Source organism: Miniopterus schreibersii (genome assembly GCF_964146895.1).
Source record: "Miniopterus schreibersii genome assembly, chromosome: 10".
NCBI lineage: Eukaryota > Metazoa > Chordata > Mammalia > Chiroptera > Miniopteridae > Miniopterus > Miniopterus schreibersii.
Window position 1 is genome coordinate 83,128,805 of NC_138110.1, and position 26,863 is coordinate 83,155,667.

At 56.6% G+C, this 26,863-nt stretch overlaps 1 protein-coding gene across 4 annotated transcripts in view; it reads left to right on the forward strand.

Annotated features, from left to right (window-relative positions):
• CTDP1 (CTD phosphatase subunit 1) overlaps positions 1 to 18,663 on the forward strand; it is a 28,545-nt gene extending 9,882 nt beyond the window's left edge. For 2 of the 4 annotated variants that reach the window (XM_081149386.1, XM_081149385.1), the window contains exons 6-13: positions 385 to 475; positions 924 to 1,090; positions 1,486 to 2,433; positions 2,748 to 2,889; positions 3,550 to 3,753; positions 9,542 to 9,701; positions 14,358 to 14,533; positions 17,877 to 18,663. In XM_081149386.1, the coding sequence (XP_081005512.1) occupies positions 385 to 475; positions 924 to 1,090; positions 1,486 to 2,433; positions 2,748 to 2,889; positions 3,550 to 3,753; positions 9,542 to 9,701; positions 14,358 to 14,533; positions 17,877 to 18,015 (2,027 nt within the window). In that variant the 3' untranslated portion in view covers positions 18,016 to 18,663. The remainder of the gene's footprint in view (positions 1 to 384; positions 476 to 923; positions 1,091 to 1,485; positions 2,434 to 2,747; positions 2,890 to 3,549; positions 3,754 to 9,541; positions 9,702 to 14,357; positions 14,534 to 17,876) is intronic. The other 2 variants (XM_081149387.1, XM_081149388.1) reach the window with 2 other exon arrangements.
• The last annotated feature ends 8,200 nt before the right edge of the window (positions 18,664 to 26,863 follow it).

Genomic DNA, 26,863 nt, shown 5'->3' on the forward strand with positions numbered 1-26,863 from the left:
TTAAGAAAATGTTTTATTAATTGGTTTGGAAACAGCTATGGAGCCATGTCACTTATGTCCATCTGCACTTAACACTCGAGGTGCAAATAGAGCAGCGTGACATCTCGACGTGGCCCTGTTCCATGTAGTGCCCTCATAGGACATTTTAATCACAGACACGTCAGCAACACTAAAATCATCTTGTAACTAAAATTCAACATACATGCTTTTGGCACGTGGCTGCTGTGTGACTGCTAGGACACGCGGTGTGAAGACTAATGTGAAGACGGAGGTTCTGTGACTCTGTGTCTGATTCTAAGGAAGCATTGAGACCTTTGCCATGTGCACAGTGGAGCCTCTGGGCATCTTAGACATGGGTGACCTTGTCCTGTTTTCTCTTCAAAGGCTTTTTAGACCCTGAGAAGAAGCTTTTCTCTCACCGAATATTGTCGAGGGACGAGTGCATTGACCCGTTCTCTAAGACAGGGAACCTTAGGTATGTGCCTGCTGGGGTCGTCACAAGACCCACTGTTGGTTCCCATCGTGTGGATGCCCTGGGAGCATCAGAGCAGTGATTCTGTATTTAGCTTCCATTTCTGCCACTGTCTCCAACCAGACCCCTCCCCCGCCTGTCCCTGGCGTCTAGGCAGTGGCAGGAGCCCAGGAGGACAGGGTCTGAGGAGAGGGGCCTGAGAGCAGGGCTGGGGCACAGGAAGTGCAGGGGGCTGTGGGTGGAAAGCACAGAGCTTCCTTGAGTAGCAGGTGCGCTGTCCGCCAAGTCACGAGTTCAAAGAAGGTGTTTGGCGTTGGTGTTGGTATCTCAGGTTCACATTCCCTCAGGAGCTGGCCTGCTGCTAATGCTGTGAGTGTTAGGAGAACCTGGGTCACTTGATGGTTCTTTCCTGTAAATTGCACTAATAGTCCTGATATACTTTTGCTTCTAGAAATCTCTTTCCTTGTGGAGACTCAATGGTTTGCATTATCGATGATCGAGAAGACGTCTGGAAGTTCGCCCCCAACCTGATCACCGTAAAGAAATACGTCTACTTCCAGGGCACAGGGGACATCAATGCTCCCCCCGGGTCCCGGGAGCCTCTGGCAAGGAAGAAAGGTGGGCGGCTCCCTTCTGGCCCTCGAGGAAGCATGAGTGTTTGCTTCACTGTCTCCCCTGCTCTGGATGCAGGATTCACTTTGTTGCTGTTTTTTTGTATGTCAGTGTTGCAGGGGCTGTTGTATTTATGTTGTACTGAAAAGCATGATGTTATTTGGTTTCAGTTTGAGTTTTTAAATAGTACTAATCTGAAAATTTTTCAGTTGAGTAGGATTAAGTGAAATGTTCTGATATGTGCAGTTGTTGCTCAGCCACTAGACTAGGACTGAGAGGGCTGGGGCTTCCCTGCAGAGGAGGGCTCGAGGGCCTATCTGAGCAGGGTGTGGTGGGTGTATCCTGCGGCTTTTCCTCTTCTCGAAAATCACGGTGACTTCTCCCTTTGTGTGCACGTGCAGTGACTTACCCTCCCAAAGGCGCCGACGTCCCAGATCAAGCTCCGTCTGTCATGGACCCCGAGGAGGGAAGGCAGGTCCCTGGGGTTGAGCAGAGTAACGGCCTTGGGAAGCCCGCGAGGGAGCTCAATGGGGACTGGGCCTCACCTGCTGCCCGCGCCCCTCCGGCAGACTGTAGGGGGCCCCCGGCCTGTGCTCAGCAGCAAGGCCGGACCTCGGCTGAGAAGCGGCCTCAGGGCACTGCGGGCAGCGACCTGGACTTTGACTTGTCCAGCGACAGTGAGAGCAGCAGCGAGTCGGAGGGTCGGTCCTCCAGCACCTCCGACGGTGAAAGTGGGGAGAAGAGGAGCCAGAAGGAGCCTAAGGCTGTGCAGGACACGGGGAGAGCTGTGCAGCCAGGCGGGGCCCTGGGCCCAGGAGGGGAGAGGCCCGTGGGGGCAAATCACTGCGGGGAGCCTGTGCCTGCGGTGCCGGCAGAGCCGCAGGAGGAGGGGGAGCGGGATGGCCTCTGCGGGCTGGCCGGCGGCCCCGCCGACAGGAAGGAGGCCGAGACCGAGTCCCAGAACAGCGAGCAGTCGGGCATCACGGTGGGCGAGTCGCTGGACCAGAGTGTGGAGGAGGAGGAGGAGGAGGAGGATGGGGACGACCACCTGGTGCACCTGGAGGGCATCCTCGCCCGCGTGCACGCCGCCTACTACGCCCGGTACGACCGCTACTTGCGCGGGGAGGCCCCAGAGGCCCCTGACATACGCAGGATTGTCCCCGAGCTCAAGAGCCGGGTGCTCGCGGACGTGGCCATCGTCTTCAGTGGGCTACACCCCACCAACCTGCCCGTGGAGCGGACGCGGGAGCACTACCACGCCACCGCGCTCGGCGCCCGGATCCTCACCCAGCTGGTGGTGGACCCCGACGCGCCCGACAGGCCCACCCACCTGATTGCCGCCAAGGCAGGTGAGTGGCCGGCCCAGCCTCTGGGCCCTCGCTGGGTCCCGCCCTGGGGTGGGGGCAAGGGCACCCGAGGGGGCTTCTGGGCCAGGCGTGCCTGCGTTGGTCTCAGCTGGTCACCCTGAAACTAGCATGGCTCCCGTGTCACGTGGAAGTTTCAGCAGTGTCTTCCTGTAGACGCACAACAGCAGTACTCTAACCGGGCCAGCTCCGTGCCTGCCCGTCTGGGCCCCTGTGTGCACGTGGGCGTGTCCTGGGCGGGTGCCACGGGCTCGGTGCAGGGCCCCTGGACAGCAGGGCTGCTGTGCCCCTCCCTGCAGGTACAGAGAAGGTGCGGCAAGCCCAGGCGTGTGGACAGCTGCATGTGGTGAACCCTGACTGGCTGTGGAGCTGCCTTGAGCGGTGGGACAGGGTGGAGGAGCAGCTCTTCCCCCTGAGCGAGGACTACGGCAGAGTGCAGAGGTGAGCTGCCCACAGGCCTGTCCCCTCTGGAGAGCCCCCCGGCTGCCAGCCTCACTGCCCGCAGCCCCACGTGGCATCCGCGATGGGCGGTCCTCGGCTTCCTCAGAGACCTCCCACCTGTGCCCTGGCTGCCCCACTGCAGCTCCTCCAGGCTCTGCCCTGCACAGATTATCTGAAAAAGGGGACGGCTGCTGCCTAGTCCTGTGACTGCAGCAGGGCTCAGCCGCGAATCTGGTTTGCGTGTTTCCTTCACGGCTGCTGGAAGTTACGTCAGCCACACAACTGCCGTAGAATCGGGGTGGGGGAGCTGGGCCAAGGCGAGGAATACGGAAGAGAGGCTGGTGATTTTTTTCAGAAAGACTTAAAAAATCTTTCTGTTCAGTTTGAATGTTGTATTTAGAGGGAAAATCCTGCGACAGGCTTGAGGGAAACAACAATGCAGCCTCTGTGCTGAGGTCCCAGGTGGGGCCCCTCTTTGTCTCATGTCTGTGCCGTCCTGCCCAGGGCTGTGCCCTGGCATTTAAGAAGGGTGGTGTCCACACCTTCATCCACACAGGCTCTTGAGCATCAGGTGGAGGGACCTAGTTTGCGGGCCTGCGAGGGCATCCCTTGTCCCCCAGTCAGTCTGGGCCCCTTCTCATGGCCTGTCCTCACCCACAGGGAGGATGGCCCCGCAGCCTTTCCCGACAGGCAAGGGGCGCTGCCCGCTACCTTGTTCCATCCAACACCTGTGCACCCCAGGGCCCAGCCCGGCCCCGACGTCCGGATCTACGACGCCAGCACTGGCAAGCTCATCCGGAAGGGCTCTGCCGGCCCCGGGCCCCCCGGCTCCCTGCAAGTCCACACGGAGCACTCCTCCTTCAGGTACATTTGGCTGCACCACGGAACACCCTTGCTGGTGGCTTCCCTCGGGTGGGCTGGGCACAGCATGTGTGTGGAGTCAGGCTGTGTCTAGCTCTGGGTTGGATGTGGTTTTCTGCTGAGGGCCCTGACTGACCACGTGGAAAGTGCCTCCCACTTCCATGAGGGACCTTTCTGCACTCTTTCCTATCTGCGTCGGGTCCCAGCTGGAGCAGTCAGGGTTACCTGTCATCTGCTGTGCACCGGCTAACTCACGCCTGCTCAGTGCCGCCCTCCAGGAGCCATTCCATTTGCTGACCACACGTGTGCCGCTGTTGCCCACATCCCAGCAGATGACAGGGTGGGGGGCTGGGTCTGACCCCCGACTGCCTCGTCCCCAGGACAGATGGTGTCATGAGGGAGGAGGGAACCTCTGGGCCCGTGCTGGGTGGTGGTTCTCAGCCTCCCTGGCTGCCTGCTGCTTCCACGCTCAGCCAGGTGGGCAGTTGGTGGCGATGGTGGGTGTGAGCAGGACGTGGAAGTGAGACACCCAAGTGGACCAGCATTGACACTTCCCGGGGGGGAGGGCGCTTGCTGAGTGAGCCGTCCCCACGAGTCCTGTAGGTGCGCCCTTCACTTCCTCTGCTGACAGAATCCGCCTGCCTGAGGTTGAGGACCATACACCCCACTGTGTAGATACGCTCGGGGCGGTGTCCGAGGTGACGTTCTGGGGTAGGCGTGTGGTCCTGCCTCACATTCTTGCTCCCCCTCGGCAGCACTGGGCCCCCGAGCGGCTGCCCTGAGCTGGGAGTGGCCTAGACAGGCAGTGGCATTCCTCTGGCCTTCCCCTGGCAACACTGACCCTTCAGAGCTCAACGGGAGCCATGGTTCACTCAGAGAGTGTACGTAGAGCTGTCCGAGTGCCAGGCAAGGTGTCTACTGGCCCTGCCGTGGAGCCCCAGGTGCGTGGACAGATGCCCAGGGTTACACCAGTTGTGTTGGGCTTTTGTTTGGGAGTTTGTTGTTTGTAACTAGAAGCATCATCACTAACCAAATTCCACCGTTTAAGGAGCTACATTTGACATCTCTGTGCTGCTGCTTGTGTTCCTGTGATCTCCAGTCACGACAGGGTGGAGGGAAGGTCGCGTGGCCCCTTAATAAACGGTCAGTTGGCCAAGTTTGCTGGATTGGCGTCCCACCCACAGGTGCAGGCGCCGGATCACAGGGCTGGTTCCTTCTCGCATCTCGACCTACCTTCGGGGTCTTGCTTCAGCAAGCTGCCCTTTGTAGCCTTAATATACCATTTTCTTGCTGGGTTTTTTTTATTTTTGCTTTGTCCTTTCTGGGATGTGTTGGTTGAGTTAGAAAAGCATCTTGTAGTCAATGCTGCCGTGGAAACAGAGGACACGGTACTTTTCTTCTGGACGGCGTTCTTCACTCTGAATACGGGGGGTGCTGGGCGCTTTTCTTGTAGCTGCACTTAGGGCTCAAACATTTATAACGTATAGTATTCACCGTGAGACCTTTCTTGCAGTATTTCTCAAGGTGGGTTCCGTTTGCATCCCACTCTCTGTGGAGACCCTGTGGTCCAGTGTGAGCTCAGCCCCCCCCCCCCCCCCCCCGAGCACAGGGGAGCAGACCTGTGGCTTCCTCTCTGTCACCACAGCAGCAGGTCCATGGGTTGTTGGTCGATCGAAGGTTCGGCTGAAGCCCGTGATGGACGCATTCGTGCAGGACCTGGACTCAAGGCAGAGAGACTCAGTAGTGTTTTGGAGTGACCCTCATCCAGGCTGTCCTGCAAAAATGGACTGTGGGCTTCTAGCTCTGCGTTTGCTGTCCCAGAGGGCCCTCCGAGGAGGGTGGCTTCTGGTTAGCGTCTGACGTGGGTGGACTTCCAGGTGCTCGGTTGGGCCTACGTGTATCCCTGCCACAGAGTGGGCGGGGTGTTTATTGCTGAATCTTTCCTCCGTGGTGAGACTGTCGTCCTTCCTGAGGTTCCCCACCTGAGAGGAGACTGGATGGTGCTGGGTGCACATGGTTTTGTTTCCGTCCCTTCTGGGTATCCAGCTATGCTTTGCCCAGGAACAGGACACTGTGGACCCGTCCTGACAGCCTCATGGTCTCAGGAGGAGGTGCTGCACCATAAGAGGTTTTCTGGGGGGTGGGGGGGTGAGGCCAGGGACAGCGCTCCTCAGGAAGTCACTGTGATATTGTCACAAGAGCAGGGCCAGGTGGCCCTCTGTGTGGATTTCCCCACTGGCATGATGGGACAGCTACAGCCCAGTGGCCATGGTGGCTGAGCCCCTGAGAGCAGCTGGGTGGTAGTCCCATGTGGGCATCCCCTGAACTCAGTGGGGATGTCGTGGCACCTTGGGATGGGGGTCCCCGGTAAGGAGGGAAAATGAAGCCCCAGCAGGTAGGTACCTGGGCCTATCCACACATGGCTGCCCAGCCCCTAGAACAGGTCCCCATCCATGGTCAGCAGTTCAGATGCAAGGTGTGTAGACTGCACGTTCAGGACCTGCAGGCTCTGGGCCTCGTGAGCCCCATGCCTTCCCCCCCAAGGCGCTCGCCAGACCTTGTTTCCTGCTGGTCCTAGTGCTCAGGTGCCCCCCCCCCCCCGCCCGCCGTGGTTCCTATGTGTCAAGGGCGGTGGGAGGGGGAGCCCCTTCTCCTCACCCTGAGAACGGCAACACAGCCTGTTCTGGGCCCGGGACCCTATTGTGACAGGGCACCTGGAACCCATCTCCCTGGAGGCTCTGGAACTGTGAGCGTCTGACACACTCACTGAGAGGTGTGGGTTCTGGGCTCGGACGCTGGCCCATCCAGGGCGCTCGGAGTCGGGTCCTGGTGCCAAGTGTGGGTTGGTCCTTTCAGGACCTGCCCAGCCCTCTCAGGGTGGGACCTTCTCGTGCCCCAGCAGGTCCCAGCCCTCTCAGGGTGGGACCTTCTCGTGCCCCAGCAGCCCCGCTGCCTCTCAGTGTCACACAGCATGAGGTGTGTCCCCCTTTCACTGGCACCTCCTCAAGGTCTCGTGCTGGGCCAGCCTGGGCCGTCCGTGTGCCCTGGGCAGGAGCACCTCCTCTCTTTGGACTTTTTTCTAACTGGGCTGCTTGCTTGTACTGCCAAGGTTCAGGGTTGAGTGTACACGTTGGATACGAGCCCTTTGTCACTTCTGTGACTGCAGACTCCCCTCTGCCTGGTGTCCGCTGTCTTAGAGTGTTTGGCAGAACAGAAGTTCTTACTCTGATGAGGTGGTTGATTTTCCTCCCGTGGGTTTCACTTTGGTGCTGGCTTGGCAGCCCTGCCTCGTGCCAGGTCCTCTCCCTGAGAGGGTGCAGTTTTCGTTTTAGGTCTTTGTGTGTGTCCACCAAGTCCGAGTGCTGAGGCCCTCGGGGGGGCGCTGATCACACTGGAATCGGGGGACAGTGAGGAGCAGAAGGCTGCCCTGGTTCCCTGCTATCCTCTGACCTGTGCAGTTTCTCTTTTTCTTCATGTTTGAGGCAGACATGGGTGTGACTGTGCCGCAGTCAAGGAGCCCGTCCCCCGTCCTCTGTCCTGGCTCCATCACGCGTGGTGGAGACCCTGTGCCGCCTCTTCCCAGCCCTGCGAGCTGCGTTTCCCTCCCCGCCTTCAGGACCTTTCCCTGTCTGAGCTGGGGCTTCGTTGTGGTCCTGTGGCTGTGCTGTTTCGTCCTGTCTGGGACTCACTCAGCCCCAGACCTGAAGGCTATGCCAAGCTCCTCCTCCTGGTCCCAGGGACAGGACGTCGAAGCCTTGTGACCGTCTCACGTGTCCCCAGAGCTGTTCTCCTCATTCCCTCTTCAGTCTCCTTTCTGTCTGGTGGAGATTGCTGGTTTCTGTCCCATCTCTGAGGTCACTGGTTTTGTTCCCTGTTCCTCCATGGTGACGGGGAACCCCCCTCTGCGTCTCCTTGGTTGGTTGGTCAGTTGGTGCTTCTGTCTCCTTGCCAAGGCTGCTGTTCCCTTTGTTTAAAATGTTCTTGTAGCTGCTGGTGGATGCATAACTATTTTCCAGATTGAAAAGAAACGTAATGAGAAACGGGGCTTGTTTGCATTTTGTGGGTCTCTGGCTTAGCAAGGACAGTGGTCCCACCGCCTGTCAAGATCTGTTCTTCCGGAAAGATGCAGGAAGAAACAGACTGTCCCCCCCTTACCCTCCGCCCCCGGCCTTAAGGGAGAACTTCCCAGGTGCCCTGAGGGACTCAGGACCCTCAGTTTGATGACCGATTTACAAGGTCTTGGGACATGGGGTATCGAGCCTTTCCCCCTCGCGCCTTCCCGCTGCAGCCCAGGCTCCGTCTAGCTCCACGCACCCTAAGGTCCGGAGGCCCCTGGTCAGCTTCTGAAGAGGGGAGTGCTCGTTCCCACCTTCCATGTTTTTGTTAAAACTCTGGAACCATTTTTCTGAAGGGAGACTATACAATGTATTTATTTTTAGTAAAAAGATCCCTTTGCCACTTTTCCGCATTCATATTGGAGCTCTGCGTGTTGAGCTGATGGTAAGTGGGCCTGGTGTCCCCGTCAGAGCGTGAGGGTCAAGCACTCAGGGTGGTGGGTGGACTGCTGGCGAGGCCGGGAACATGCCGCTGACCCTTGAACAGCGGGGTGTGACCTGCACAGTTGAAAATTCACATATAATCTTTGAGTCCCCAGAGCCTCATTGTCCCTGGGCACCTTCGGGGGATCAGTTCCAGGACCCCCTGGGGATACCAGACTCCGGGATGTTCAAGGCCCCTCTGTAGAACAGCCTACATCATGCACACGGCCGGCCCCCCGCACCCATAATTCCCAACTCAGATCAGAAACAGCAGGTGTTTACTGAAGGCCGTCCACGCACAGGTGGACCCCGTGTTGATCAGGAGTCAACTTACTCTGACTTGAATAAGCCGAGATCAGCATTTTTTAGGTTGTCCTTTCTGATTCCAGGTTAAAACATTTTACCTTCCTTAGATAACATATGATCAGTTCAGTACAGTTGCTGCTTTTTAATTTTGTAGTTTAGACTTTATACCCCCATTTTTCTTCAAAATAACGAGGTTTTACTACTATGTGCTCAGTGTTGTAGAGATTGAACCTGTGGTTTCTGGTTCCCAGCCCCAGAGCTGCTGGCTCCAGAGACAGCGCTCAGAGAGGAGTGACTCCCGCGGTCACGAGCCCCTTAAACTCCACGGCCGTGACAGGAGTCACGTGACAGGCCGTGTGGGTGTGTCCACGAGACCTGACCATGGAGACGTGTAGAGGGAGCTGCTGGAACATGATGGAACCGTCTCTGGCTCACACGGTGTCGGCTCTGGGGCGGTCTTTGCTGGTTGGTTTAGTGTATTAATACTTAATAGTTAATCCAACTTCAGACACAGAACTCAAGGTGCCTTTTCGCGTTCTCTGTGGGTAGGTGGCGTCTGTGTCTTCACTTCGCCGTCACGTTTCCTGTTTTCATAGCCTGGATAGTAGAGATGTAGTGAGTTTGTTTTTTAAATCTTAGGGCTTGCGCAGCCTTATTTTGAGGATAAATAACACTCCTTGCTGGCCTCTTGGAAATTTTTCATCGTCGCTCTTCCTCTCTGCCCTTTGTTCTAAAATGAGTGAAGCCCGGCAGATGCTCTGGGCGGCCGTGGGTGTTGCATCCACTGGAGGCCAGCAGACTCGAGCCAGCGGGCAGAAGAGAGCATGTTTCTAGAGTGTTCTGTGTGTGCGCGTGTGGTTGCCTGTCGCGGGTCGGATCCGATTCAGTGATGGGAAGGTGAACTGAAACTGCCTTGCCTCACGTGGGACCTAACATGTTCTTTTCAGAGCTGTTCAGCCACATCAGCAGCAGATGTTTGGTGAGGAGCTGCCAGATAATCGCGCTGGGGAGCAGCCCGGTCCCAGAAGAAAGCGACAGCCCAGTATGTCAGAGACCCTGCCGCTGTACACGCTCTGTAAGGAAGACCTAGAGAGTATGGACAGAGAGGTGAGCGCCGTGTGACGGCCGCGCCCTCGGCCGGCCCCGGGACCCAGTGTCCTGCCTGTGGGTTGGGACGAGCACTGTGTTTCTAGGAAAAGAGATTCACAACAGTGTCGAATCGCAATAAGTGCACTAACTTTGGGGGGGGGGTGTCCATCAGTGGGCCCTCCCTTCCCCACTGCTCCCTCGGGGCACCTGATAGCATCTGCGGTTGTCGTTGATGAAGGGGTGCTCCTGGCATCACGCAGGTGGGGGCCAGGGGTGCTGCTAGACAGCCATGTCAGTCAGTATTGTCTGTCTCGTGTCCATCTCTAAAACCACAGAGGCCCGTGTCAGCGAGGGCCCTCCTGGCCCTTATTTATGCTTTCACTTCCGGTCGTGGGCCAGGCCCCTTGGGGAGGGGCCACACCCGTCGGGGTCTCTGTCTCTAGGTGGTTAGCACAGCGTCGTTCTTGGGCTGACTTGTTTGAAGGGCCGATGTAAGAACTATGTCCCACGTCCCAAGTAAACAGACAGCACTAGAGTCCCAGTGGGCCCTGGCGGGCCGGGCAGTGTCCTCTTCATCTCAGGGACAGATCCCTGGCCACAGTGCTCACCTGCCTGGCACGACCGCACTGTGCGGACAGGTCATGTGGTCTTCACGGGGAATGCTGGGCTGAGTGCTGAGGAGGAAAACAGAATTTCAGTTTATTTTTAGCAAGAGCAGGAAGATGTACATGGTCTGTTCAGTATAGCATCTCAGATTAGCATCCTCAGACGATACTTTATCCTGTGACCATTAAGCTGTTTCTGTAGGGGCTGAATTCCTCTAACCCATCACCTGCCTCAGAGCTCACAAGGCACAAGCTGCTGTTTCATACAAGGTTCTCTCTCAGAGAATTTCCTCAACACGACTTCTCCAAGCCCCAGTGGAGGGACGCTGCCCCCTTAGGAGGGGCCGGGAGGGAGGACACCTGGGGCCCTCGCTGCTCTCCTCCTGGCCACCTGTCTGTCCCCGGTTGGTCATGGGTGGCCTCACTGCTGGGACGTGCAGACACCCTGCCCGGTTTTCAGGCAGTGACAGCATTTTTGACTCTTGTTTATTTCGTATCAGAGGAGTTTTTATGTCAGATGAGTGTTGAGTGTGACTCTTCCTCTGAAACCTAGTATTTGTTACAGAAATAAAAAGTAGCCTTAACGCTTCAGAGACTGTTTTGCGGAATAGGAAGGATTGAAGTGAGACCTCTGAGCTCTGCCAGGGAGCAGGGGGTGAGGATGGCGGGCGTTGCGAGACGGGGGCTTGTTTCATCTCCAGCAAGGAGCCACGCTAGTGCTGTGGGCGGCAGGTACCCTGGGAAGCGGGGATGTGGTCAGCGCTCCCTGAGTGAGTAGGAGCTGACTCTCCTCCTCTTCGGGGGGTCCTGGGGAGCCCCACGAGGGATGGCGGGAGAGCTGAGAAAAGTGGGGGCATGAGCATGCCAGGAGTGGCCAGTGGTGCTGGCCTGGGCTGCTGTCCCCACGGCTGCGTGCAATAGGGAAGGGCCCTCGTGGAGTCTCCCCAAGCAGCTGAGCAGAGATGTCTGCTCTTTCTTAAGACTTAGTCAAACATGAGGCTCCTTCCCCCTGGTTGGCGCCCACTGAAGGGGTCCTGTGGCTGCTTGTGCGAGGGCAGTGAGGGCAGAGTCACTCCTGGTTCCCTGGTCGCCCTGTACCTATGGCAGCCAGCAGCCTCACCAGAGGGGCCTGTCCTTCAGAGTCTGCTCCTCGACAGGGGTGTTACGTGAGACTCCAGGGTGTCAGCAGACCCTGTGACCATTGGACATGTCTGTCATTTGTCATTGTGAGTCTCAGAGAACCTCCAAAGCTTAGGTGTCAGCTGGCCAACGAGGAGACGCGTGGACCCGGTGGGTCCTCCACGCCAAGCCAGACCTCTCCTTGGTCACATTGTCTCAGCAAGTACTGGTCCTAAGGGTGAAGCCTGAGGGTTGCGCCGCCTCCTGCGTCCTAGGAGGGGCTCTGTGTGCACAGTAGGAGCTTCAGGTGGAGAGAAGTCACAAAAGTCCCTGTGAAACCAGGAGACACATAGATAGGAGCTCCCCGCTCCACACGCAGACGGAGAGGCATGTCCTAGTCCCAGGCGGCAACCCTGCTCCCAGCACCTCTCACGGGAGGACAGGTTGGAATGTGGAAACTGGGATCAGAGCCGCCGGTCCTTGCTGCTGCCAAGGATCCTTGTTCAGACGAGATCCTGTTCTCGGAGGTGACTCGGGACATGTGTGTCTTGAGTTTCTCCACTTCTGATGACTTCCGCCCTGACTTAGCAGCCGAGGACCTGTCGTTTTGCATAAATTCCTTATGTGGGGGCTCTGCCGAAAACATTCATGTCAAATACAGTTAAGTTCTAGGAATCGTGACATATCCCCAGGTCACCTGGCACGGTTTTGTAGTTACCTGGTGGCACTCGTTTCAGTAAATGGAGGGTCCTGAGAAATGTGACTGTAAATGTGAGCTTGCTCATCTGTACCATGTTCTGAGGTCCCTGTACTCACTGTGCTCTGTGAGGTCCTTGCACTCGCATCTATGCAATATCCTGAGGTCCCTTGCTCACCTGTGCTCTGTATAGGCCCCCGTGCTCACCTGTGCCCTGTCCTGAGGTCCCTGGGACTCTGAGCTTGTTGTAGTTGTGTTAGTCCACCAGAGGGGGCTCCTAGGCTGGGATCGGTGTTGACAGGAGATGGGTTTGCAGTGGCTGCCTGCTGTGAACCAGGGTGTCAGGGCCCAGACGCCTCTTCCAGCCCCAGCAGCCTGGGTCCCGTCATTTCCGTGCCCACTTCCTTCTGCCACCAGAGCTGTTTCACACACAGCTCAGCTCACCCAGGAAGCACATGTGGCCCGTGGCAGGTGTTCCAGGGGCTCCACAGCTGCCCCCAAGCTGTTTGTTTCAGGCGCTTGTCCTCATGGTGCACCCGGCAGCACCCTAGCATCTTAGAGCCACGTCCTGCAAACCCAGATCTGAGAGAATTTCTGCTTGTGTTTCTCAGAGAATTGGAGGTATGTGCACGCCTATTGTGGTTGTCTGTTTTAGTCATGTTGGTGCCAAGTAGTTTGTGTGTGGAGCTTCCCTCAGAGAAAGGTTTTTGCCAAACAAGGGCCATAGTGTCGTCGGGGTTCCCAGGGCTCAGGGCCATGGTGAGGGCGCTGGCCGGTGCTTGTGCTGGGACAGCCCAACACGGGCTCCCGCCATCCTGAGACCGTGACCTGTGTTTGTAGAGGAGACACTCTGGTTGAACTTGTAAGCTTGTTTCTAAGAGCACAGCAAGCTCGAGCCTCGTGTGCTGTCTGCGTGTGTTAAGACATGTCCTTAGAAGAAGTGACCATAGATTTGCTGACTGATAAGCTAAAGGGCAGTTTGGGACGAGCCAATCAAAGTGTCTGTCCTGAGGCAGGCTGTCAGATGGCCCCCAGAGGCCACCGTGCGGGTGTGTCTGCCCTGCCCTGGGAGCAGTACCGTCCTGTCATTAATTCTGAACAAAATAGCACATTCTCCACTGGCTCAGTGTTGAGACAAGCAGGTCCCCTCACTGCTGTGGGGATGGTGGGAGGCGGATGTCACGCACTCGTGGCCTCGTTCCAGTTGCACTGTGGGTTGGGATTGGGATTGTGCATAATACATTCATGATCCTTGGCCCAGATTATGGCTCTTCTTGGGATTGACGTCTCCATTCCGTGCGTTGCCTGAGGCCGGCTCCGTGGGGAGGGCAACACGTCTCTCACAAGTTAACTCAGAACAGTGAAAACGGGTGCAGTTGTGGTCACTCAGCACTTGAGACCATGGCAGTGTCCCAGTTGTCGTGGCAGAGCAGGGCGCTGGCTGGAGTCTGTACTTGCTACCCCAAGTCTTCTGGGCTAAAGGGCTGGGAGCTGCTTGAAGGTCATTCCCAAGGTCAAGCAGGTGAATTGACCAATGGCCTTGGGTTGCAGAGCTCATCTGGGAAGTGAGCCACCGGCGCCCTTGGTGACCATTGTCATGACGTTGGCAAGGGGGGGGTGCAGCTCCTCCCTCCCTGGCTTTTGGGGCGGGGGCAGCCTGGGTCCCAGCACCTCGAGGCTGTGTGGAGGCTGTGTGGAGGCTGTGGCAGTGTGGCGGCCGGTGGGAGCGCTGCAGACCTCAGCCTCTGTCCTGTCCCTCCTGCTGCCGTGCTGGTGTCCTGTGTCGCTCAGGGCCCGCCCTGCTATCCAGAGCGTGTTTGCCCTCATCGCCCTCACCTGGCAAGTCCGTAAATGGTTAACCTGCAGGCTCTTAGAGCAAAGGCACAGGCACCACTGACGCCGCGGCCTGGACTCCCAGTCGTTCAACGTAAAATCCCATAGCGTGCTAAACACGAGGTCCCGTCAGAGTTATGCAGCCAAAAGTGACTCCAGGCTCTGCGCCACCCCCCACCCCACCCCCCGTGAGCCTCATCATGTTCCTCAGCTGCTGATGTTGGGCCGAGGAAACTGCCGAGCCCAGTGTGGGTGTGTAAAGTAGTGTTGATCGTGGGACCCCAGGTGGCACTGGAAAGTGTGTCTCGTAGGGAGAGCAGGGTCAGCACGTTAAATCTGCACTGTGTTTCATTTCTTGGGAGGGACGTGGGTGGTTCTTTGGCAAGTGGATCCGTAAGCTGACTGCTGGCCCTTTGGCAGGTGGATGACATTCTAGGAGAAGGCAGCGACGACAGCGACAGCGAGAAGAAGAAGCCCGAGGAGCAGGAGGGGGCATCTCAGCCCAGGGAGCCTGAGGCCCCAGTGGCCCAGAGGGGGCACACGCTCCAGTCGAAGTCACCCGGAGAGAGGAACGCAGCAGATCCCCGGGGGCCCAGGTGAGGGTGGCCCCGGGGGAGGGCTCGCAGGAGCAGCGCGCATGCCCACGCGCTGTCCCTGGGAGTGGCAGCACCTTCTGCTCAGACACGATGCTCATGCCGCCCCAGGCCTGGTCTCCACGCGGCTCATAGACCAGGCGGCTGGGTTGTTGTCACCCTCAGCAGGTGGTGGGAAGGGACCCCAAGTTGCTCTATGGTGGTCCTGAGATGGCCAATGTTCTTGTCTTCTGCTTCTGAGCCAACCACACACAGATTCCTTAAACTTGACATTTTCCAAGTGTTACATCATGGTGACCTGGGTTTTCGTTCAGATTTTGTGGTTTCAGTTGTTGCTCAGGCGGCTGTCTGTCTTCTGCAAGGGGTTGTGTCTGTTCCCAGTGCAACTGTGTTTGCAGTGGGATCCAGGCAGCCCTCCTGGCTGTACTGGGAGCCCTGCCCCTCTGTCCTGGTCGCGTCGGGAGGGTACCTGGCCCCTGTGTCCACAGCAGGGACACAGGTACTCGCAGGAGCCTCCCTAGCCCTGGGAGCCCCTCACTGTGCTGGTAGAAGACCTGGGCCCATGGTGTGGTCGACACAGGTTGACACTTTGTGCTTTTCCCGGTGCCTCCACTGTCCCACGAGCCCACCCAGAACTGAGTGATTCTGTGTAGACCCTCTATCCACTGAGGCCCTTCCCCCTGCCAGGCCTGACCGTAAGCTGCTTTGCACCTGGGTGAGTGAACACCCAGTGACAGGCAAGGCTGGGCAGACATTCCAGCAACAGAGGGAGACAGATGGTCCCTGTTTCATTTGCAGGACTTTCTCAGAGACAGGAAACAGATTTGCAGCCGCGAAGTGTAGCAAGAAACACAGTCTCCCTCGAGGCGGCCACTTTGAGCTGAGTGGGTTCTAGGCTGAGCTCCCAGCTAACGTGTGAACACCTTGCTGCCCGGTCACAAGTTTAGACGTGTTTCTGTGTCCAAATGTTGCTGATCCGTCACGAGATAACTTATGTCTGCACTTATGTTAATTTACATAATTTTAAACACTTTGCTGAACAAAGTAGCCAGCCACAGGGGCGAGTTCTGGCTTGAAATAGCCGGTCAGCAAGGTGTTAACTCCGTGCTGGGTGAGGACAAGCTGCACACAGTCATCTGCTCGCTGTGTTTGCATTTCTGCAAGCGTTCCAGGGGGGTTTCTGGGGAAGGGACATGAGGACTGGGGCCTGGCTCAGTGGTATTCCTAGTGTGAGATGTCGTCTCATCTGTCTGTGGCATGTGCTGTGGTTATGAGTTTTTAACCCAACAGTGTCTTCTGTCTCACATAGAAAGAAAGAAAGAAGCAGCGTTTTCACCAAGACTCAGAGGGGACAGCTGTAGCCCACTGGGGACAGCCTCCCCCCAGAGGTCTGTCCTCTCCTGGGGGGAGGTGGACACGGCACCACCCAGCACAAGAGTTAGTGTTTCTCTCTGAAATCCCATGAAACGTGCTTTGGGTTTTTTGTTCCCATGTGGCCTGTTGGCGCGTGCCGACCTCCCTCTGCGTGGTGGCAGGGCCCGTGCTGGTGCCGCACGTGCGGTTGGCAGTACATCTTGCCGATTCAGCGGGGCCGAGCTGTTCTCAGGCATCCAGATGCCACCGAACTTGACAGTGCGTCTTCTCAGAAGCAGAGAGGGGTCTGGTTCTCCTGCTTTGCCAGGAGCTGACTCATCCCTTCAGATCGGCAGCTGCCAAATGCTGGCTATTGATGGCAGGGCTCCAGCTCCTGGAGGTCAGTCCCGAAGATAAAGTCAGGGATGCATCTGCTTAAGCCAGAGCTTCCCCAGTGGGCGCCCCACTTGTCTGTACCTGGAGGCGCCGCTGCAGGTTTGACCTGAACGTCAGCGTAGGACCCTTCAGGCTATTGGTGGAATCGGTGGGCATGTCGAGACACTGGGTCAGCGCAGTGAGCATAGCAGTTTCCCATCGTTACCGTTGACAGCGATGACAGTCGACGTTCCCCTCACCAAAGACTTTTCTCCATGTGCCAGAAAAGTCTAGTCTTGGTGCTGTGACCATCCCATCTGGTCTGTGGTAAACACAGAAAACTGCCCTGTTTTCAGGGCTGGATTCCTGGCACCTGCCCATGCCCCCCCCCCCACCTGCACTCCCGGGCGTGGTGACCCCATGCTTACACGTGGACACTCGGGCGTGGAAGATGTTTCTAACATTGGTGATTAACCTGGAAGGCCCTGAATATATTGGGGTTTGTCATTTCTAAAACAGAGGGAACGAAGAACTCCCCTTAGGAACGTCAGTCGCGCTCTCTTCCCCCACCAGGCATGGGTGGTTTGGGCTGTTACCCATGGTCATGCCCTGTGTCCTGACCTGCCTTGGGGTTGACGACCCACTCATGTGGTCAGAACCAACACCGTCCAGAGCCTTGTGGGGGGGGCAGTTTGTCTGGGTCTTAGATGGAAGAGCCACGGTTCCCGTGACTGTACACAGCAGGCTGCTGTGTGTTGGGGAATGGGCGGCAGCTCCAGGTAGGCTGGATAAGTGTGTCACTCGTCCTTGGCCCCGAGCCTGGCTGGCCCTGCTGTCGCCCACCTGTCTGTAACTGGCCCCACTCCCTGTGGGCAGACTGAGCCTGAAGCCACCCAGAGTGACTGGAGGCTCCCTCAAGTCAGAGCCTCCCACGGAGGCAGGTTTATGGGCTGGGCTGCTCCTGCGTCCTGTTCGAGCCAGTTCTGACTGCGGCCACTGCCTGGGAGCGGACAGTGACCACAGCCTCCTGCTCCTCAGCCCCCTTTCCTTATGCCCCTTACGTCCTGTGGGATTGAACATGGTTCACTGTCTACCTGAAACAGTTTGTTTTTTGTTTTGTTTTTAATATATCTATTGATTTCAGAGAGAGGGAAGGAGAGAGAGAGAAACATCAATGGTGAGAGAGTGATTGATCGGCCGCCTCCTGCACGCCCCCTGGGCAAGTGCCCTGACCAGGAATCGAACTGCAGTCTCCTGGAGCCTAGGTCAGTGCTCAACTGCTGAGCCACACCGGCCGGGCTGAAACGGTTTCTTTGTTGTAGATTCTTGACTTTCTGATGCGTCACTGACGCCAGTGTTGTTTTCTTCTGTCATCCCCCACGTCTCGGTCCTGGCAGGGAAGGTAGCAGAGGGAGCCCATGTCATGCTCCCGGGTCAGGTGGCCACGTGACTCCTTTACTTGAGACAATGTCCTGGGTCTGGTGGCCCCACCTGTGTTCTCCACCTCAGAACTGTGGTTTGCTCCCATACTGAGGCTGGAAGCCCCTTGGCATTTGTAAGTCCCCAGCTGACAGCAGCATGCTGAGGGGCCACCTCACAGCAAGTGCTTCTCTTTCAGGGGCCACAAGAGGAAGCTGAATGAGGAAGACGCAGCCAGCGAGTCCAGCAGGGAATCCAGCTGTGAGGACGAAGAGGGGAGCAGCTCGGAGGCGGATGAGATGGCCGCGGCGCTAGAGGCGGAGCTCGACCTCATGTGACCTGCAGGGCTCCCAGACTGACGCAATGTCATCTCCCCTCCCATGACGACCTCGACCTCCCATGCCAGCTCTCAGATGGGGTGTCCTCTCCAGGAAGATGTGTGTATTTTGCAAAGCTCCACCTACAGAAACGTTATTTTGCAGAAATGGGTGTTTTGAGAAGTTTTACTACCGGAAAGTCTACTTGTTCCGTGACAGTGATGGGAAGTGTGGGCCGTGCCAAAGATCTGTGGTGCTCGGCCACGTAGGACGGGGCCGCGGTTCCTGTCGTGTGGTGAGGGGCCTGGAGGGTTTTCCTTTAAATTCCACAGCATATTGTTCAGGGCGAAGTCGGGATCCGACGAGACACGGGCGCAGCAGGAACCCAGCATCCTGTGGTCTTCACTCTGAAGCCACCAGATAGCAGGGATTTCTGAGAGGCCGGTTCACGCGTGGACAGGCCTGGAGCCCCGCTGCCCCGCAACCCTCAGGGCTCGTTTCTGAGCAGTGCCGGGGTCCCTGGAACCTGTGTCCTTCTTTTCTCAGGACCAGGTTGCACACGGCCTGCCGTCCGCGCCTGCTCTTCAGATCTGGTGTAAAGTTTTGTATATTTCATATCTGACCCACCAAACAGGTCTTTCCTCCATTTAATAAAGGTCCTTTTTGTAAGCTCTTCTGTCTGGTGCATTGCAGCAGCGAGTGGGCCATCCTCTGTTCCTCCGGGGGGCCCCTGAGCCCGTCCCTGTCATAGAGCTTGTAGAGAGGGACTTGGCATGCCCAGAGGTGCCCGGAGGCCCCAGGAAGCCCTAGGAGGCCCCAGCCATGGGAGTTTGTTCTCGGCTGACCATGGCTGTGGGTCTGCATTACTGGGATGTTTTTCAGAAGCCGACAGTAGAGCACTAAGAATGCAGTGACCAGCAGCATCCAGGACGTGGCTCCAGGCCCTCCGGGACAAAGCCGCAGAGAGGAGGTGGGAGGAAGCTTCCCACTGCATGTGTGCCCACATGGGAATACACGTATGCATGCATGCACAGGCATGTACATACAACTCACGTGCATGTGCCCACACGGGAACACACCACCACTCGAGTTGACGGTCTCTTAGTCACACACAATTTCCCACGCCCTCTTGACCTCTAGAGGCTGAGCCGGGCACCAAGCCACATGGAAACAAAAGCCCTCTTAGGATCTGGCCTCTGACCCTGAGCTACGCCCAGCAGCGTGAGCTGACAAGCACATTCTCCCAAGTGGGACAAGGTTATAAGGTGACACGTCACTTCCGAGGGCAAACGTGAGGAGTCAGGACAGCTTCTTCCCGACTCCACCATCTCCCCAGAGGTGATAGTGCTCCAGCAAAGTCAGTCCAGATTTGAGATGGGGGAACTCAGTTGGGGACTCAAGGTCAGGACTGATCCAGGGTCAGAACCCACCCCGCTCCTGCCACATCAGACCAGGGGCTCTTGGGTCTCAGGGAGCCCCCACCCTGACGATCACTGATATGCCTAGTCAGCCCTGCAGAGAGCTCTGAGGCCCCCAGGAGTCAGCACCCCACCAGGTGGAGGGTCCAAACGAGGTGGGTGGGGGTGTCAGCATCTCCACTTCTCTGTGAATGGTCTCAATTCCAGATAAGACAGCCAGCCCTGTGAGGACCAGTCGTCCAGTTCACTGCTCACTTGGTGCTGGGCCGGGTGCTGGTTCCTGGGAAGACGTGCCCAGGTGCACAGGGCAGTGGAGAGACCACGGAGGCCGGTCCTGCCCAACTGCATTTCTTTGGGGCGGAGTGGAGCAGAGGTACCTGGGACAGCTGCTGCCCAGCTCACGGCTGCTGAGGAGGAAAATGGTGACTCGAGGCCCATGGGTGCCATCCTCTGGGGTGGGGACAGTAAGTGGTGGTAGACGGCTGTACAGGTGGCCAGAGACACACAGGCTGTGCCTGAACCTCCCACTGACCCAGCTTTCCATGGCTCTGCCCAACACCCAGCAGGTCCTCTGGGGAGGGAGGCACGCAGGCAGGAGGGCAGGTGGACAGGCAGAGGGGCGACCGCAGGAGGGTGGTGCAGATGAGGCCCCCTGAAGTCAGCAGGGGCCAACTTGTCACATCTTCCAACCTCTGTGGAGTGACACCTCCCCATCCCTGCCTGGGCCAGTTTTGGACACCACACTGTGACCTCACCAGCAAAGGTAAGAACATGCAGGACTGGGTCGAACACATTCAGGTTGATGAGCTTTGTTCTTCAATGCGTTTCTGTCACGGTAGGTTTATGAGAGTTAATCTTAAATAATGGCTTTTTAACAGCTGCCCAGCTCTCGTGGCCCAGAAGCAGCCCCTGGACACCCCGCTGCCCCCACCTGCGCTGGCCCCGGCAATCGCTAGGCGAGCAAACGTTCTCAGCACTTGAGATGCTCACTTGCTCGGCTGGTCTCTTAATAGCCTCTTAAGAGCCTCTGTTCTTTTCATAGAATCAAATAAGTGTAGAGCAGGAGAGACCAGATTGGGGGATGGGGGCCAGCTTCTGGAACTTTCTCTCAGCTGGATCCCAGCATCTTGTAAAGGGGTCAGGGGCAGGGCCTGAGTCTGAGTTTTCAACAGGCTCCTGGGCAGCACAGCCCCATCCACCTCCCTTGATTTGAGGTAAGGGACTTGCTCCCAAGAGGGGCCCCAGAACTCCCCCAAATCATCACTCGCTGGTTAGACGACTATTATCCCTCCCTCCTCATCTGCTCTGTCAACTGGCCTTCACCTCCCTTTTTTCTTACTAAACTCATTACAGTCTCAGCTATTATAGTACATTCACCTATATACATATACCTACACACATGCCTACACACGTGTGCACACGTGCACTCACATACCTGGGAACAAGCACACGCACACAGTCGCCTCTACACACTCACCTACGAGCACACTGACACATGCACACAGTCACCTATACAATCACCTGTGAGCACACTCACACGTGCACACACAGCAAACCGTGAGGCTGGTGAGAAATCCCTGTGAGCAGAATTGCCTCAGAATATTCAGCTGTGTAATGACAACAGGGAACCAGCTGCCTGCAGCTCTGAGCCTGCAACACCGGGTTTCTCTGGGGCTGCAGCCTCCATGCAGGGTCTCAGCAAGCACGTCATAGCTGCACCACTGCTCCCAGTTCAGGCAACTGATCGGGCCTGAATCTGGGCCGTTGTGGAATCATTTCTCACAGCACCCCCACAGGCAGTGCCCAACCTGCTGTTTGTCAAATTAGCAAATGTCCCCAGTTTCAGAACTGAACAAACAGCCACCTGGTGAACAGGACACAGTGCCACATGGCACAGGTGGCCGCTGCACAAGGACTGTACCACCCCTCCCAGGTGAGCCGCTGCAACAGGACACAGCACCACACCACACAGGTGAGCCACTGCAGGCTCGTTTGCAGAGGAAGCCCTGGTCCCTGTGCAGCCTCCACTGGGCTGATGGTCCGGCCATATCCACCTGACCGTCCAGGCTCAGGACCCTCCCCTGTGAGTCTCCTCAGTGGGTGCCCTCCCCCAGTGCAGTCTCCATGCATTCAAGCAAACTCTTCATTGGAGCAGACACCTGCCTTTTCTGGGCACAGCTGTGGCTCCTTCGACTGTGCAGGTCCCCGGGCAGAGGCAAGGTTTGTTCTGCCTGTGGGGAGGAAGCCAGGACCTCCTGCCCTTCTCCTGTGGGGAGACGAGAGCAGACTGGTCACATGCAATCTCACCTTCGGCAATTTTAGCTAAAGATATTTTATCCTGGAGGGAAACACTTCAGAAGTCTCTGGGTGCATATAGGACGACCTCACCAAATTCTCTCATTGAGAGTGTGGACCCCTGGGCACGTGCTGTGGTGATGACAATAACGATGCTGAAAGTTTTCAAATATCACCCAGCTGTATCTGGACAGAGTGCAGGGCACTAATTCGTAGGAGGGATTCCTCTCCCCGGGTCAGTGTTGCATAACAAGGCCGTCTTCTGCGAGACCTGCTGCTACTCTGGAGCCAGCCGGCTGTTGCATTTCCTTCTAAAATCCAAATCTATAACTTGGCCAGAGACCAATTTCACACACAAGAAAAATTTAAATCTAGCAGCATTTGGTACTTTTTTCTCTCAGTAGCAACTGTGTCTAATTGCTGTGGCGGTCCCTGCATCCTGTGAGCATGTCGGAGGGAAGCTGGGGCCTTTGGTGACCCAATGGACCTGCTTACAGAGCTGTGGGAGTCCTCCTATTTCTGGTTCTGGTAGCTCTGGTTTGTGGGTGTTGAGACGGGGAATTTCCAGTCATTCACAGCAAATCTAGGAAAACAAGCAACAGGGACACCATTCAAACTTCGGTCTCCTCCAGGTCGCTGTTGTTCCCAGAACCACGGATTAACCAATGGTATTAACCGGGACCCGGTTTCTCTGAGCAGTGGGACAGCCCCGCCCCACAGGCCCTGAGAGGGACCATTAAGTCCGTGTGCGCAGATGAGGGAGGTGCTGGCAGGCAGCTTATGGAAAACTGTTGACGCGATTGGAATTGTTGGGCCTGGAGAAGGGAGCAGGCAGGCCGCATTCATTACCCAAAACACCCTGTTTTTAGCTCCAAAGTTCCCATGTGAGGTCTGGGACTTAGGGGAGGGTGCGGCAGATCACTGTTGGGGGTTCTTGTAGTTGGCAGCACCCTGTTCCCACCCACAAGATGTCAGTGTCCCCCACAAGCAGCTCCTTCCTCTGTCCCAGCAAATGTCTGCCAAGTACAAGACCCCCCCATACTGTTTCCCCCAAACTCCAGGGAGCCGAGACTGAGACCTGGAGCACACAGGGAGGTACCTGCTTTCCCTCCCCTGCAGCACCTTGGCATCTGTGTGGTCTTGGGTTTTTCTAGTTGCACTTGGTCCGGGTGGTGTTTGGTGGCAGCAATGGGACAGGTGGAGGTTACAAGACATGATCAGATGACTTCCAAAGTCCAGTGGGAGAGAAAATGGCAGGAACAGCTCCAGGATGTCTTCATTCATCTGAGAAAAAAAGACGTCAGTGGAAACACCACATGAAGGGCAGCAGGTGACAGCAGATGAAACTGAGCATCACCTGGACCAGGAGCATGTGCACACCTGCTCCAGCCACCCACCTGCTCCAGAGGACTACCTGTTCCAGCTCACCACCTGCTCCAGATAACCACTTGCTCTAGCTGACCGTCTGCTCCAGCTGACCACTGGCTTCCAGACACAGGCAGCTCCCACCTGTCTGGCCCCATCAGAGCTGTTGTGACCGTCCCAACTGCAGAAGCAGAGCAGGACCCTGAGTCCGCAGCCACCTACCCATGGGAGTTGTGTTTTACAGCTGATGGAGTCCACGGGTTTTAGGCACCCCACAGGCAGGGGGAACGAGGCCCATGTGGAGGGGTGGACAACCGCAGTGGATTACAGGTTATCGGAGCCCTGGGGTCATGCCCAGAGGCCAGGGTCTTGGGGACCAGGATGGCAGAGAGAACCCAGAGCGGGTCACGTCTTGTCTCCACCTGGCTCAGGGAACACTGCCCCCACAGAGGCCCTGCAAGAAATCCCTGGGGCCCCGTCACCCACTGTCCACAACCCAGGGATTCTGATGCTGATTTTTCCAGGGGCCTCATCTTGTCCTCAAAACTCCAGGTCAGGGAGACCATACTCCTTCCGGTCTCGAGCAGGGACAAGAAACCCTAACTTCCTCAGCTGTGTTGTGTATACCAGGAGAGGAACTCTGCCCACAGCGAGTCCCCTGAGCCTGGCAGGCAGGCAGCCACGTGGGGAGCCACGTGCAGCGTAGCAGATGCCAGCAGGCCAGCCACAGACTGAAGTGCTGTCAGAACTCCGGGAACGCCTTGTCATTGAAACCAGGCCTCGGGGGTTGTTAATGTTATTCCTCAGCAAAGAGAAACCAAAGCCAATGTGTGGAGCAGGAAGCTCCCGCCCACGCGGGGTCCTGGCAGAAGCCCTGGGTGCCCTGCACTAATGCAGTCACCAAAGACCAGGTGGACCCGAGCTCGGCACACACCCCCCCCAATGCTGTGAGGGTGCGATTGTGCAAAGTAGGGATACGGGGCTGAAATTTACCCAGAAAAAATTCTAACAAAGGGCATTTCCACCTGAAGTACTACTTATTTGTACAGGCAATGGTCTTACTGCTTATTTGGGGAGATAAGAGACTATTTTTTAAAAGTAAGTACAGGAGTAACGACACTAGGTGAGACCTGACTGGCATGGCCAGGTGACAGTCCATTGTCAGGTGACAGTCAAGAGAAGACAGTAGCTTCTCTCTGTCTTTTTCTCACTGCTGTCTCCTGCCTCTGTGATCTGAGCCACCCGTTTTCTGTGGAGATGGAAGTGGGGGGGGGCTCGTGTCTGGGGAGGGAGAACTTAAAGCCCACGTGAGGGCTGAGCCGGGACGGATGAGCCACCCGCCGTCTGCGTAAACCGCCCACCCTCTCCCATCTCGGGTGCCGTTTGCTCATCCCCAGGTTTGAAGGCTGGTGGAGCTACCTGCCCGGGCGTTTTCTCCTCCAGCCTGCCTCCCGGCCTCCCGAGAGCAGCAGGTTTCACCCATCCTTCAGGTGGGGGAGCCTAAAACATGTGACTGAACCGAGCAGCGCGAGCGGCCTGTCCCCCGACACCTGAGCAGCGAAGGCTCCACTCTGCTCACAAAGGCAAGAAAAGTCTCTCCAGAATGTCATTGGTGCCAAATAATTCAGAAGAAAAGCAAGTCCCAGTCATCCGAAACCTAGTACGCTCTACAGAACTGAGCAATTCAACTACTTTAAAATGTCATTACATCAGATTTGAGATTGTTTCTGAGAATCATGACAAGCAAAGTCGAATGTTAAATTCATAAGCACAGAATCGACAGAGGTAGTAAAAGAGTCGAGCGTTCCACTGAAGAGTTCGATTAAATGATAGGAGGCACTCCTGAAAAAATACTGAGCTGCTCGGTGCATCAGGAACCTTCATAATAACAAAGCAATATTGAGACGTGTTCTGTAAAGTGCCCCCTAGGGCATGGATTCTGAACGCTCGCCGGCTGGTCACTCGCACCGTCGGCGCGTCAGGAGGAGGGGAGGGCCTGGGAGCGGAAGGTGGGCCTCGGGCGCCTGAGGGACCTGGAGAGTGTTATGCTGAGTGAAATAAGCCAGTCAGGGAAAGACAAGTACCCCATGATCTCACTCATATGTGGAATCTAATGAACTAAATAAAACTGACCAACAAAATAGATCCAGAGACATGGAAGCTTGGAGCAGATCTCAGGGGGAAGGCGGGAGGGGGAGGGGGTGGGGGCGGATCAGCCAAAGGACTTACAGGCATCTCTGCGGAGCCCATGGGCACAGAGAACAGTGTGGGGAAGGCCTGGGGCAGGGAGTGGGTGCGGGGTGGAGGGGGGCAATGGGGAAGAGGGAGGACATCTATTTCAACAATAAAGATAAATTTTTAAAAAAAGGAGTGAACTTTGTAAGAAGGAGATTTGAGGAAGATGGAGCCGCCGCCTTGTGATGGGAAGTGTTTGATCCATCAAAGCAGATCACAGGGCAGACGAGAACCACGCAGACAAGAGGTGCCAGCCATTGGACATCTGAGGGACCACAAAGTGACCTGAAGACAGAAAATCCCGCGAACCCCTAAGAAAGAAAACCAGAGAAGAGAAACACAGGAAGGTGCTGCTCTCAGGCAGCCGCTGGATGAAGCGGTGGGGCAGGGGTGGTGACCGGGGAAGGGCCCGCCTGGAGGAGAGAGGGTGGCTGGCCACCACGTGCGGGGGCGGGTGACAGAGGAAGAAGTGGCTCTTCCCACAAAGAAGAAAAACAGAAAGCTAAGGACCAGGCAGACAGACAGATGAAAGCAAGCGCGCGTCTGAGGGGCTGAGGAGCCAGGAGCAGAGTCTGGGGGGAGCCTGAGAGCACTGTCCCTTCGGGAGAGGAAGCCCGTCCCTTCCCGCTCTGAAGTATCAGCCAACACGGGGGAGACAGACAGACAGAAGCTGGTCTGTGTTGCGGGGGCTGGGAGGGCTGGGCCGTGATGAAGGGCCCGGGTTGCTTTATGGGGGGTGCGATGCTCTATCACCTATTGTGGTGACAGTGTGCGGCTCCGAGCACCCTGAAACCACCAACCTGCACAGGTGAAGTGGGGTCACTGTACGGGGTCTGAGTTCTCGCTCAGTAAAGACGTAACCAAAAGAGGGAGGGAACGTGTCACCTTGTTTTGAAAATCAGCCAAGAAATAAAAACTATAGCTCAATGTCGAGAAGACAATTACTGATTTGGGAAACACTGGTAAAGGGCGTGATTAGGCGTCTGCAGAGTGACCGTGTCCGTCCCTCTGTCCCCTTCCTCACTTGCGCACCTTCGGTGGGTGCTCAGGAACACACACTCAGGGCCAGAGGAGGAAGCGGAACGCAGCCTGCCCGGCCCGAGGCCGGACACGCCAGCACCGGCACGTCACTGTGGCCAAGACAGTGGGTCAAGGTACACCTGCAAGGTGTTCAAGGCAGAGTGTTATAGTGAAAAGCTGGAGAAAGCGTGTCAAGAACAGTGTCAAGAACTGCGTGACCTCTCCAAGGGTCACCTGGGTTCAATGTTTCAAAGCTCCTTGGTTTGCAGACATGTTCACTATTTTGTTTCAACATTCCCGAAACACTGTAGATCATGACTGTTTTGTTAGCACCTGAAATAACCACGATACTTCAGGTGCTAACAAAACAGTCATGATCTACAGCTTGTTTACTATGAGCCAGGTGTGTCCTAGTATTAACTCATCTCATTATGAAAACAAATGGTGAAGTAGGTTCTACTATTAGTCCCACTTTATAGACCTGGAAACTGAGGCACAGAGAGGTAAGTGACTTGGTCAAGGACCCACAAACCTTC